This window comes from Antechinus flavipes, chromosome 5 (assembly GCF_016432865.1).
Source record: "Antechinus flavipes isolate AdamAnt ecotype Samford, QLD, Australia chromosome 5, AdamAnt_v2, whole genome shotgun sequence".
NCBI lineage: Eukaryota > Metazoa > Chordata > Mammalia > Dasyuromorphia > Dasyuridae > Antechinus > Antechinus flavipes.
The window spans coordinates 67,701,135-67,715,269 of record NC_067402.1 but is presented as its reverse complement, the minus strand read 5'-3'; the positions used below and the strand labels follow the sequence as shown (position 1 = coordinate 67,715,269).

General features: G+C 39.5%; 1 protein-coding gene across 3 annotated transcripts in view; it reads left to right on the top strand.

The window, feature by feature from the left end:
- The window catches only part of EPC1 (enhancer of polycomb homolog 1), a 101,994-nt gene that overhangs the window by 32,406 nt on the left and 55,453 nt on the right, over positions 1-14,135 (top strand). For 2 of the 3 annotated variants that reach the window (XM_051961893.1, XM_051961895.1), the window contains exon 1: positions 1,500-1,743. The exons of the other annotated variant lie outside the window; for it this stretch is intronic. In XM_051961893.1, the coding sequence (XP_051817853.1) occupies positions 1,591-1,743 (153 nt within the window). In that variant the 5' untranslated portion in view covers positions 1,500-1,590. Of the gene's footprint in view, positions 1-1,499; positions 1,744-14,135 lie in introns of those variants that run through there. 3 annotated transcript variants of the gene reach the window in all.

Genomic DNA, 14,135 nt, shown 5'->3' with positions numbered 1-14,135 from the left:
TAAAACGGTTTTAAAGCATATCAGTGGAAGGAGCTCTTGAAACACCTATTTAAGTATCTGGAATAACCCTTAAATGACAAGTTTGTCTTCGTGCCCCATCTAAATCGTTCCTGCTAATAAATACACGCGCCCTCATGTTCTTGATATTTTGGTTGGAGCATTTGTAGGTATTTTATCACCCTTCTCACAATCGGTATATAATGTTTATAAAATGTTTTAGCAGAAGGATGCCTAAATAGTTAAGAATAACCATCCATCCCGTTTACTTTGGAAGCAGCATTTTCTTTTCCAGCCACCAAGAAATCAGCACTTGATAACCTAGCTTTCTGTCCCAGGAAAATTAGGGGAGTGGGTCATTGCTTTTGCCAAGATTAAATTCTTTCCGTAAATTGCCGTTATCTAGGGGGTCACATTAGTTAATTGCCTTTCCTCCAGTTCCAAGGTGGGAAACGAATGTCTGTCTCCTAGAATCACGAAATAAAATAAAGCCGAGCGCTTCATCCTGATGCTTCCGCCCACTGGCGCTCCTTCACTTGGGGCACTTTCCCAGTAGACGGTGAGCCCCCGAGGTTTGCACCCAGTGCAGGCACTTAATCCAGGCTTACTACTTGACTGACTTGACGACCGTTTCATTTAGGAAGAAACTCCGGAGTTGTCTGGGCGCGCACGCGTCTGTGTGTGTATGTGTATGTGTGTTTGAGTGTATTCACTCCACACCTCCGTCGCTAGGAGGTTTTCTCCCCGCGGCCCCCCAAGTTGCTCGGCGGGCAGGAGGAGCGCGCCCCGGCCGCTCGGAACGATCGAGCTTCGGAAGGCTGCCCTCCCTCGGCGCCCGCGGCAGCAGCGGTCGCGCTCCCCCGCGGGCGGCGGGCTCCGGGGCGGGGGGCTCGGGGGTCGGGCCGGGCCCCCCGGGCTGGAGGAGCGGCCGCGATGGCCCGGAGCCCGGCGGCGGCGACGGCCGGATCGAGCGCCCCTGCGAAGCCTCGGCAGGGAGCGGGGAACCGGGCGAGGGGCGTGTGGGGCGCGCTGGAGGCGGGGGAGCCCGAGGTCCCGGCAGCGCGGTCCTCTCCGGGCCGCGCCGGGAGGGAGCCGAGCCGGGCCGGGCGGGGGAGGGCCGGGGGGAGGGCGAGACGAGGCGAGGCTAGGCGAGCAGGCGACGGTAGCAGCCTCGGAGCCTGAGCCGGAGTCGGAGCCGGAGCCGGAGCCAGCCTGGGAAGCAGGGGTTGGCGGGGGCGCGCGCAGCCCGTGCCGGCGCCCGGCCTCGAGCCCGCGCTCCCCCCCTCCGCCGCGTGCCCGCGCCGCTGCGCGATGCAGTGTGGGGAATGGCTGGGGTTGGCTGAAGAGCGCACAGTGGAGTTTTAATGTCCGCCATGTTGGCCATGGCGTATTGAAGAGAGCGAGTGAGAGCGGAGCGGAGCGGCACAGGCACCCACCCTCCCGGCTGCTGTGAGGGCCCGGACGGCGGGCTCCACGCTCCGCCCCTCAAGTCCCCGGCAGCGGCAGGCGAGTGGGGACCGAACCCCGGGTTCTCCATGATCCCGCTGGCCGGGGCCGTTTCCCCAGAGCGGAGAGGTTTCTGCTGCGCCTGAGATGAGTAAATTGTCGTTTCGGGCGCGGGCGCTGGACGCCTCGAAGCCGCTGCCGGTGTTCCGCTGTGAGGATCTGCCCGATCTGCACGAATACGCCTCGATAAACCGGGCCGTGCCGCAGATGCCCACCGGAATGGAGAAGGAAGAGGAGTCGGTACGTGTAAACTCCCCTCCCGACCCAGCGCCAGGCCCCGCTCCCCCTGCTGCCTGCGGCGGCGACGGAGCAGCCAGCCCCACACAAAATGGCCGCCATCTTCTCTTCCCCGCCGACATTCAGTCGCCGGCCCGGCCTTTGCCCCGACTCCCTCGGCCTCGACCCCCGGCCCGCCGCGGCCCCGCTGGGCCCGCACCAGCACTGCCCACCGCCCCCGGCCGCTTCCACCCGGGACCCGCCGGGTTCGGGGGCCCGAAAGGCACAAAGGGGGTCACGTGACGAAGCGGCCGGCAGCCATTTTGTGGTCTTTAGTTCTTGGGTTGGGCCTTGTGCAGCGAGAGGGGAACGAGGTGGGGGGGGGTGGCGCGGGGTGGGGGGAGCGGGGAAGGAGCGCCCGCCTGCAGGGCTCCCGGCTCGCCGCTGGGTGGCGCCGTCAGGTCGTCGGGGCCTCGCGCCGCTGCCGGCGCCCGGGCGGCACGCTGGGTGATTTTTGCTCTGCTGCTTTGATCAGGAAAGCATTTCCGTTTCTATGCAGTTCCCACGTGGGGCTCCTCTCAAGGTCCCCGAAGCTCCTGTTTTCGCAGGACACCCCCTCGGAAAGGCCGGGCTGCCGCAGGCTAGCCTTGCTTACCCTGGCCGGAGGTCGGTTAGATCCGAGCTCGGGACTCCCGCCCCGGGCCGCCGCCTCCCTCCCCGATTCCCGGAGCGCCGCGGGTGAAAGCCATGCCTCGGCTGAGTCCCCCGGAGCAAGGGGCCGCAGGTGTGTGGGGAGGAAGGACGAGTCTGGCGGTGGTGACATCCCCGGCAAGCCGCGGAAGTGCCCTCTTCGGCTGCCCACTTAGCCTTGTTATTTTTTTGTGATTGCTGTAGGCCGACCTAGAAGCACAGGCAGAGCAGAAACTCTTTTCTTGGATAAGTGGGGTTCTGACGGGAGGCTCCTTACGCTCTTCTCGTCTCTTGCCCTCCTCCCCTCTTTCCCCCCATCTTTCACCGCCTCACTTGATGACTTCTGACCCTAAGGAATTGCATACCTTGGTTTTCAGGTACCACTTAAAACAGGGTGCAGTGTATTGACAATTCCGGGAAATCAACGAAGCACACATAACAGCAGTTTGTGGAAGTTATCCAATTATAGAACACAGTACTTTTAACAGACTTGTGTATTATTATACTGTAATCTTTGCTTTAGTACTGTAATACAAAGCTTAAATTGTATAGTAGTGATTACACATTGTAATGTTAACTCAAAAAATAAAAAACTGATTAAATTGTTTTTGGTTGCTTAGCATATTAAAGTAAAATAGTTGTGTATCAGTTGAATGTTAACTTTTTTTGAAAAAGAATAGTGTCGTAAAGCCATCAAATTTTCAGACTCTGAAGGAACCAAGTGTAGTGTGAGGCATTAAGCTCTCACTGAGTTTCAGCACCTTATCTGTGAGACAGTACCTCTTTAATTTTTACTTGTGTTAACTATAGAGTAGAATAGTACGATTTTTGTTTTTGATAAGTGATTTTAAAAAAAAAATTAAAGTACTTGTGACTGCAGTTTCTTGTCTTTTTGTTTTATTTTTATTTATATGTAGGCTTTGCAAATAATCTGATGTGGGAGGGGGTTAGTAGGTATTAGTATTACACTATTTTGGAACTGAGAAGAGACCCTTAATTGCTTAATTTGCTCAATAGATAACGCTTTTTAGGAAGGTCTTACGAATTAGTTTAAGCATTCCCAGAAGTGCCTCAATTTTGCTAATCTTGAGTATAACTGTTTCTTAAGTTGGCATATATTTGATTTCACATTTAAAGTTTTTAAGTTTATGAAAGGAAATTGCATCAGTTACAACATTCCAGTTCTGTATATTTGCTGTACTTATAGCATATGCACAATTGAAGGCAAAATTCTGTTTACCATTTAAATTATTTTTTCCCTTTCCATTTCGACATTTGCCTGATAACCACTAACTAGAGAAAGAATTGACCTAAACATTAGAAGCTAGACTGAAGGGGAATGACAGCCATTAAAAGAAATTTTGTAGTAGACATACTTTTCCATCTTCAAATATTAGTAACTGGTTTCCATATTAAGCCTCTAGAATAAACACAGATAAGCATTAACCTTAAACCACAGAGAATTTTTTAATTCCTTTAAAATATAGATTGACATCTAGTTTCAAGTGTTAGATACTCAAGGTTGAATTGAATTGGGGTCCTTCAGAATTACATTCTTGACAAGCTAAATGAAACTTAATATCTTAATAGATTTATTTAATTATTAGAAAAGAATTTCCCATTAAGCCTATCAAAATTCTCTCAACACCAGAAAAGTAGTACTACTGCTGTAACTATAAACTAAACAATTCTAGTAAATATAGGCCAGTTAAATACACTTAATATGTTATTGCCATGCTTATTAAACGAAGACATTTTGGTGGGAAGTGGACAAAGATATTAAGATCTGGAATGGAAGTGAGATGTCTTAATTTAGCTTGATCTTTTTATCAGAAGAACTATGTTCATAGCTATTTTTCTTTTAATTGTGATAGGGTTGAAAAGAAGCTCCAGTGTGTAAAGGAATTGGTTTCAAAGGATGTGACTGAGTCATCTGGGTGGACCAAGATGACTGAATTTATTACATAATCACCAACAGAATAGAAATACAGGAACAAATGAAATTGAATATATTACTCTACTTTTAGGTAGGGAGTTTGGCATGACATGTTCTTAAATCAAACATTTATGGACAAGTGAAAGCTTTTGTGGTTATGAGATCTTTTCACTTTATAAAGTTAATGTTTTGTGTAAAGATCAGAATAAAAAGTCTGGATATTTGAGCTCCTTTAAAAAAAGCTAATTAAAAATCAGCTATTTTTTACACTGAATTAGGAAGCCAAGGCTTATGATCCCAATGTTAAGGACATTAAAATTAGTGTATGGGATTAGGATATAGATTGATGGGGATAATTTTTTTCAGTGAAATAGAAGAATTTTTTTACAGTGGCAATTCCAGATCATAGAATCATAAAGTCTAAAAAGAGCAAGAAGAGACCTTGGAGATTATGTCCTAGAAACTTTCATATCCTGAACCCCCTTCTTATTTAATTAAAAAAAAAAGTTTTACCAAAAAGAAGATGAAATTATTTGTTCAAGATCATTTAAGTAGCTTACATTATTGGTTTCCTATCCTCTGCCCTTTCTATTATGTGACAAATCTGAAAAAAAAACAAACAAAAACTATTCCTCTTCTCCCTTTAAATTTCTTTTTGTTGTTAGTGAGTCCTTGCTTAACTGTTGTGATAGTCTATAGACTTTTTTTACACCTATATGTGTTTGCATATATTGCTAGAGCATGCTTGCAATTTGGTGTACTTTTTTTTATAGAGTTGCATTCTGCAAAAGTTTTGCAAATTGTATCATTTTTTATCTTGGTGTTATTTGTAAAATTGGTGCAGATTCATCCTTAATAAGAATCGGCATGATTTAGAAAGTGTAGATATCTGAATTTTGTATTTTTAAAAATTGGATTGTATATATATTCTTTTTCAAGAACTGGAGAAATTCTATTCCCCTTACAATTAATTGTATTGATTTGGGTTTGTGGGATGGGGACATCAATGGTAATGTCACATTTGTCCTGACTAGTTCAGCTTGTAGTTAACACCATCACTCAGTTAAGTTTCAAATAATAATGATCCCAACCTTTGATTTGCCAGTTCCAGTCTTCTCCAGCATAAAAGTTCAGTTGAGTTTACTCAGTTACTTTATGAGAATCTCAACTTCCAAAAAAGTATAAGGGGAAAATCTGTTTTTCTAATCTTGTTTTTCATTGAAACAAACCAAGTAAATCTAATTTTTAAAAGACATCACTCTCAAGTGTTTTTAAACAAGTAGTCTGATTTTTGAGGGAAAAAGAGAAGAAATTTGTTGAGGGTGGAAGAGTAAAGTAAGTCCTGGTCCTCTGCTCCTTTGCTAAAAGATGCAATTTTTATACAATTGCCATTCCACTTTTGTAAATAGTTAAAAAATCTGAAATTATTCTTGGCATAACATTAAATGCCCATCATAATCTGATACCACTCTAGCTTGTCTGCTTTGATTCATACTCTTCTTATCCATAGATTAGATTATTTTCACATAGATACTGTCCCCTGTACTTCAGAATGTTTTCTTCTCCCCCAGCTCCTAAACTCTTGTCATCTTATTTTTTAAAAATAATTTGTTGTTTTCTTAAATTTCAGTTTATCAGAAATAAATATGTAAATATCTATCAAACAAATAATCTGACAAATTTTGGCAACTTGGTACCAATCTTTCATTTTTTAAAAATTATTTTTATTTTAAAAATATTGATTAGTATGCTTTGTTTTGTCATAGACCATTGAACCAAGCCCTACTACAAAGTGTTTTACACAAAATTAGTTTGTCTTGTAAACTTTATTGGTATCTTTTGGTTTTATACATTCATTTTTAATATATTCTTCCCCTTTCTTTACTTGCTGGGCTGTCCTATCTAATGAATGAATAAAACAGAAGGGGTAGAGGAATGCCAGTTAAGATAAATTAGCTAACACATCAGTGGTAGATAAAATGTTGTATATAAAAGCCCAGTCTCACACTTATGCAGAAAAGGAGGCCATCGTCCCTGTCTTTTTGGAGATTAGCTTATTATATGTGACCAGACTTTAGTATTATTATTTTCTTTCCATTTAGATGATTGTAGTTATTGTTTTCCTGGCTGTGCTTTGGCCACTCAGAAATCTTTCTATACTTCTCTGAATTTTTCACATTTGTGATTTTATGGGATAATAATGTTTTGTTGCAATTTTAACTTTCCCCCAGTTGGTAGCCATCTATTACTTTGTTAATAGTTCATTGCTACCACAAAAAAGTGCTGTTATAAATATTTTGTTCTAAATGAGCCCTTTTTGTTTTTGTTCTTCTTGGGGCTTCTGGGTCTAAAGGTAGACCCATCTTAATTGTTTTCCAGAATAATTGTGGGACCAACTTACACCAATTAGTGGTCGCATTTTTCCACTATCTCTCCTTCATTTTAAAGCACTCTTTTATATGATTTTGTTAATTGTTTCAAAATCTTGTTCATAGTTTCCAGGTCTTTTGAGAACTATTTATATCTATTGTCTAGTTATTTTTGAATGATTGACTCTTGGTATTTCCTATTTTTTTGTTAGTTCCTTTTGGAGGTCTGCAATTTTTAAATTGGTATCAGCTAGGATGTAAAGATATTTTTTCCCCCAAGTTGATAATTTCTCTTCTTTGGGTATTAAATTTGTGCAAAAGCTTTTCGTTTTGATGAAATTGAGCTTACTACTAATTATTTTATCTTTCACTTCTATCCTTTTATTTTAACCAGAGTTGTGATGGGTGTTTGTTTGCTCTGGATCTCTTCTAATTTTTTCTTTTTATAGTGTGATTTTAAATATTTATGTTAAATATCAATTTCTTAATAACAAAGGAGGGATGTCTTTTTTTTTTTTTTTGATGGTATAATAACATTTACCCATTACATCCAAACAGCAAGATTTGGGTACACATTTTGTTTTTATTAAACATGATGCTATCATTTTTGTACTTAATAGAGCTATCTCTTCATACTATCTGTGATTTCCTTTGGAATGTATAGTTACTTAGCAGTGAAATCTGAGTCAAAAGGTGAGAACAATTTAGTAAGTTTTCTTTTATTGTTCCAAATTGTTTTCTAAAATGGTTAAAACAAATCACAGTTGCACCAGTAGCAAATGGTGTCTGACTTCTGGCAGCCCCTCCAATCTTTGTTAAATTGATGGCAGTAAGAAAATCTTAGAATTGTTACTGCATTTCTCTTATTAGTTGATTTTGGATGATTTTAGGTAATTACTGATGATTGTTTTAATTTGTTGTGAAATTTTTCTTAGAAGTTTTCATCCTATCTAATGATATTTAATCTTTTTGTCAGATATTTAATATATAGATTTTTTTTAAGTTATATATTTGTGATCTAATTTTTTGGGGTGTGTGACAGCTATACATTCTTCCCTTAACTATGGTGGGGAAAACTATAACTTTGAATTCTTGCACAATTTTTTGAAGTTATGACTATATTTTATATAGTTATTTAGATTTTAACTTGATATTTTGTATATAATACTGATCTAAAACTGATATCTGTCAGGCTTCTTTCCAGTTGCCTCAGTAATTTTTTTGAGGGAGAGGATAGGATAAAGTTCCTTCCCTTGATTTCAATCCCATCCTCTCCCTTGGTTTTGAAGAATGTATTATGCATTTGTTTTTAGATCTTGCTCATCTATAGCTACTTCCCCTGACCAATTTTTCATCAGATAATTTAAATGTTTATTGCTCTGTAAGATAATTGGAGAATTGCCTAAAAACTTGTTTTAAAGTTTATCTGAAGTGCTTCTGATTCTCTACACTAACACCCCTGTCCTAAGTTTCCTCTGACTTGAATCTTTGTATCTTTGTATTATTCTATTGTACTCTTATGTTAAATAGGTAAAGTAGGTGGTAAATAGGCCTTGGTGATATGGGAAAAAAACTAATGCCCTGTCCTGGAGGAGTTTACAGTTTACTGGGAGGGGTTAGAATATGTTTTCATGTACAAATAGGTAAACAAAGTAGTATCTGGAAAGATTTCAAAGGAATATTGGAATTTTGTGGAGCAGGTAAAAAGAATTTGCATCCCAGTTGTGAGAGAGCCCAGAGAGGCAGCCTGGTGTAGTAAATGATAAAGACCTTGGAATCCTAGTCATGAAAATTGTGGTTCAGACTCCACACAACTCAGACAAAGCTCTCTGAGCCTCTGTTTCCTCACTTGTAAAATAAGAGGATTGAATCCAATGGTAGTGTAAGAAAGCTCTGAATCAGTGATATTATATGACCTGTACAGAAGTTGGATGATGAAATGTCTACAGGCAATAGTTTTAGGCTGTTGTGAGAAGAAGAATGATGTAAAATCAAACTTGGAAGGCAAATGGTAGGAGTCTGATTGTGGCAGGTATTTAAGACTGGTCCCAAGGATTTTGTGGTTTATTATAGCAGCAATTTGAGGTTTTAAAACTAACTTGAAATTTTTTTAGTAGCAGGATTGCATTGTCAAAGCAGTGATCTAAGAACATTTGTTTGGCAGATGTTTGAAGGATGAAGGTGAGTTCAAATAAGAGATTACTTCAGTAATCCAGGTGAGAGATGAAGATCACCAGAACCTAGGTGAAGATTGTATGAGTAGAGAGAAAGAGATAGTTGCAAGTACTATAATTTTGCCTCATTTACTAGATTGTAAGCATGATGAGAGTAAGGATTATCTCATCTAAACTTTGTGCCTTCTCTGATGCTTACTCTAGCTCAGTCCTCTGCACACAGCAGGCCCCTATATTATTGAATTGATCATTACTAAGATGTATAACTTTATGTTTTGCTGCTTTGTGCCACCTAATATTTAATAACGATAACATGATACCCACCTTATTTTGGTGGAAAGATATGCAAAGTATCCTTGGCATGTGTTTGTTCAATAAAGTTTTACACAGAATTTCAGTAGTAGTACAGTGAATAGTTGGCATGTCAATTATATCTTCCATTTGTACTTGAAAATTCTTACTCAAAAGTTGGGTGTTTAATTTATTAAAAGCAGTTAAAACAGTAGAGGGGATGTAAAAAAGAAATTTGATATCATAATGTCAGTGAAAATGTCTGAGTTTAGCTTATTTAGCTCTGAAAACACCTATGTGGTCTTTCTAACTTGCTAAAGGAAGTCATGGTAGGTGCAGTAGGACACTTAAATATTCAAATCCGGTGGAGTGACTAGAATAAAAATTCACAGGTCATATAACTGTAGAGGTTGTGAAGTTATGATTTATTATCAGTAAATGTATACCCACATACCCAGGGTCAAGTAAAGGGCAAGAAGGGGTCTCAAGTGGAAAAAAGTTTTTAAAAGTATGGTCTAGAGGAGAAGCTCTATTAAAGAAGTTATTGAGAGGCCTTTGAATTGAACTAGGAAGGCAGTTCAGGATTCTAGGAAGTAGAGATGAGCTAGAGAATTCTGGGCATGGAGGTTGGAAGGTGGGCGATGGACAAGAAGAGTCCAGCCTACGTGCAGAAAATGTGGTGCACTGAGAATATGTAGAACAGTTTGGCTGAAGTGTATAGTGTGGAGGAAAGAGGCTAGCAAAGTGTTGTGTAATCAATTTGAAAGCCACATTATGAAGGACTTTCAAGGCCAAAATGGGGATTTTGTGTTTTATTCCAAAAGCAGTGAAGGGGGGGGCTTCATGAATAGAGTACTGACCGGGCATTAGGACTGATTGTTGAGAATAGATTGAAGAGGAAAGACAGTACCAAGGGAAGATCAAATTGAACACTATTAAATTAGTTCAGGGAAGTGACTATGAATGGTGAAGAACAGTTGTGGTTCTGTAGATGCAGGTAAGGAGATGGAATTGAGAAATGTTGGGGAGATAGAGTTACGAGTGAGTCTGCATGAGGTGGTTCTTTTGATAGAATAAGAAAGTTACCTGCTTTGGACAGGTTTAGGGGGAAAGAAAATGACTTCATTACAGATTTATTTACCATGCATATGATATATCCACATAAAGGTGGGGTCTAACAGGTATTTGGAGATAGAAGTTTTAAACCCAGGAGAGATGATGCCTAGATTCAGATACTTGGACAGTCATTTGCAATAAAAATGATTGTCACAGGTACTCGTGAGATCTCTAGAGAAGTGGAATATAAGGAGAACCACCCACATAACAATAGAATATTGATAAGTGATTTCACCAGCAAGTGAGATCAAGAAGGGTTGGTTGGTCCCTGAAAGGTAGTTTCATGAAAAGTCCCAACAGAAGAGAGCATCCAGAACAAGACTTTCTAACCTGGGATTCCCAAATTTGTTTTTTTTAGGAGGAGGGGTATGATTAGAAGCATCAGATGTTGCAGAAAGGTCAAGAAGAGTGAGGACTGAGAAAAATTGCCCATCAGATTTAGCAATAAAAAGGAGGGAGAAGAAGGAGCAGTGTTAGAGGGAGTGGTGCAGTGGAAGCCAAATTATGGGGGTGAGTATAGAATATGAGAAAGTGGAAGCAAGGAGTATAGCTAACTTTTTCTAGGACTATGACTGAACAAGAATTTTAGGAATTGGGATGGTAAAATTCATATTGTTTAAAAGCTGAAATGATACAAGCAAAGACCTTCACTTTTTCTTTAAAGCTAGAATTCCCAAATGGAATCAGACTTACTATGAGGTCTTCAACTTTTAATGGAAATAAAAGGAGAGAATATAACATTTTTAAAGTATTCTAAAACAAATATTCAGAATGCTTTTCTTGGAAAAACCAAGGTCACACTGTTAAATGTTTGAAACACATTTACAAATTCAAGTTGAGTATCAAAACTTGAAACCCTGTGGTTCATAGGTAACACTTAAATGTTTAGTCTTTTTTTGTTGTTGTTGTTCCTTAACTTAATGATATTCACTGGATAGATAGTTCATTTTTATGCTCTGAACAAATGTAAAACTAGTGGTTTGCCTTATTTTCTAAGTATAAGAAGGGAATTTATTCATACTCTTTTTTTAAAAAAAGTCTTTCCTTTTGTATATTATCATGGTTTCACATCCTTGATTTGGGACTGGTGAATGTTAATGTAGAGATATTTCTGAATTTTTATAATATTTATGTAATGGGTTTAAGGAAATAAACGATCAATTTGTCTCTAATAATGAAGGTACAAAAAAAATCATTTTGGTTAAGTTTTTAAGTGCCACTCCTACTCATAGCAAATTAACAGATTATATTTTTGTTGCCGCAAGATTGTACTGTTGCTGTAACTTGGAATCCCGTTGGGCTCTGAGGCATCTGCTATTTTGATGACGTTATTGTATTACTTGTGGGAATCAGAAGCTTTTTATATGGTGGTGAGTTAGGAAGACTGTCTTGGAATGATTTGTAGTGGGTTGGGTTTTTTTTTTGTTTGTTTTTTTTTTGAGGCAATTGGAGTTAAGTGATTTTCCCAGGGTCATACAGCTAGGAAGTGTTAAGCATCTGAGGTCAAATTTGAACTCAAGTTGGGTGCTCTATCCACTGTGCCACCTAGCTGCCCCCTCATTTGTAGTTTTGAGATGGAATAATACCTAATATATATTTTCTTGGGAAATATACCATAACGACAGAACCTGAATTTGAACATGCTACAATTTATTTAGACTTTGCTAGAAACTAGCTTTGGGAGCTTCCATTCTACTGGAGGAACCTACTATATATATATTAATGAATCATCAGGTATTTAATAAAAACTTTTTTTCCCACTATGCCAAGCACTTTACCAGGCCACTGGGGTACAAAGAATGCAGGTACCAAGAATGAAATAATCTATGAATTTCTTGGTAGAGAAAACATTTGATGTTCAGAAATGAGGAAAGATTTCCTGAAGAAAAGCTTGGGCAGCATCTTAAAGGAAGAGCTCATTCTGAGGCAAAGGCACAAATTCTGAGGAAGGCAGAGGCAGAGAGCAATAGGCCGGTGCAGATTTCAGAAAGTGGGAACAAAGGGAATGGCTAGTGAGAAAGATAGGTTGAGTCATATAGGATTTTAAAAGCTTAACAGAGGAGTTTATATTTTCTCCTAAAAAATTCCAAATTGGGTCTCAAAGTGAGACATGGTCAAAATGACTCAAAAAAGAGGCAAAAGGAAGCCACTGGAGTTAAGTGGCATGTGGGTCAGATCTGCATTTAAGGAAAATTATTTTGGCTGCTGTGGAGAATACACTGGAGCAGTGAGGTTTGTGTAGATGGGAAATGATAAGATCCTGAACTAAGGTTACCTTAACTATGTCAGTGGAGAGAAAAAAGGTCAAACACAAGGTACTTTGATAAGGCAAGATAAGGCAACTGAGTGGATTAAGGGAAAGCAAAGAATATTCGATCACTAACTTAAGAGACTGGAAGATGGTGCTATTCAACAGAAGTAGGGAAATTTGGAAAGGGAACTTGTTAGGAGGAAAGATAATTAATTCAATTTTAGATACATTGTGTTTGAGGTCTCCAAAACATGGTTTAAAATCTCCATTAGGCAGTTGATAATAAATGACTGATGCTCATGAAAAGTAATAGGGCTAGATATATAGTATGGCACTCATTGTGGGAGATATTCATAGATGATAGTTAAGTTCATGGGCTTTGATGAGGTTACCGAGAAAGTGAGTATAAAGGACAATATAGAGGCCCTTGAATAGAATTTTAAATCATGGAGGTTTGACTATCCAGTGAGGGGACATATTATCTATAGATCAGCACTATCAAACATATGGCCCACCACACTTGATTGTAGCCTGAATGAGATTGAAGTGTAATTGGAAAATAGTTTACAAAATAAATATAATAAAACATCAGTGATATTACATTGTAAAATTCAGTCAACATGTGTCCCCAAGGATCTTGTATATACTGATTACTGGCCTCCTACAATTATAAATGCTGAGCTTATGAAGAAGACTGAGAAAGAGCAAATGGACAGAAGTAGGAGAGAATGGTATTAAGTCTAGAGGGAAGGATTTGGTAATTAATGGGTCAAAAGTATAGCTCAAGCCTAGCGGAGTTCAGATCCAGCCTTAGTACTGTTAGCTAAGTGACCCTGAGCAAATCATTCAGCCTACCTCCTGTTTCCTCTTCTGTAAAATGTAGTTAATAAAAGTGCTTAATTCCCAGGGTATTATGAGGAAAAAATATTTATAATCTATTTTGCAGTAAAGTGCTAGCTATTTATTAACAAACATTATGACCAAGGAAAGACACATCAGATTTGGTGATTAATATATTTTAGATAACTTTGAGAGAACAAAGTCTTAAATGAGAAAGGAGATAAAATGGAGGCCAGAATCAAGGAGTTGGATTAAGAGAGGAAGGAGTGATACAGGACAACTGTTTTAAGGAGATATAGCATCTAATAAAGGTTTAAGGATTGGAGAAATGGATATATTTGAAGACCAAGAGAGAATAAATCAGTTTATTATCTAAAGATGCAAGAGAGAGGCTAAGTGAAATGATTGAGGTAAATCTTTGGATAAGATTGGAGGGAGTAGGAGTAAACGTACTTTTAAAGAAACTGGCTTTGGCACAAACAAAAAGAAACCATCTCTTTGTCAGAATGGGAGAAAAGAGTATGAGATGATGTCACAGATTTTAAAAATGGAGGGAAGAGAGAAAAGAGATTGCATATTGAATTATTTTTGGCAAAGTAAAAGGTCTTATTAAAGGTCTTCAGCAGAAAAGGTATTTGGTAGAGAAAGAGAAAGCTTGGCAATATCCTTTGAGGATAGGGAATATCTTGCCACCATGAGCCTTGAGTTGAAGTTGGATTACTTGAATGTATAATGGATTATTAAATGTT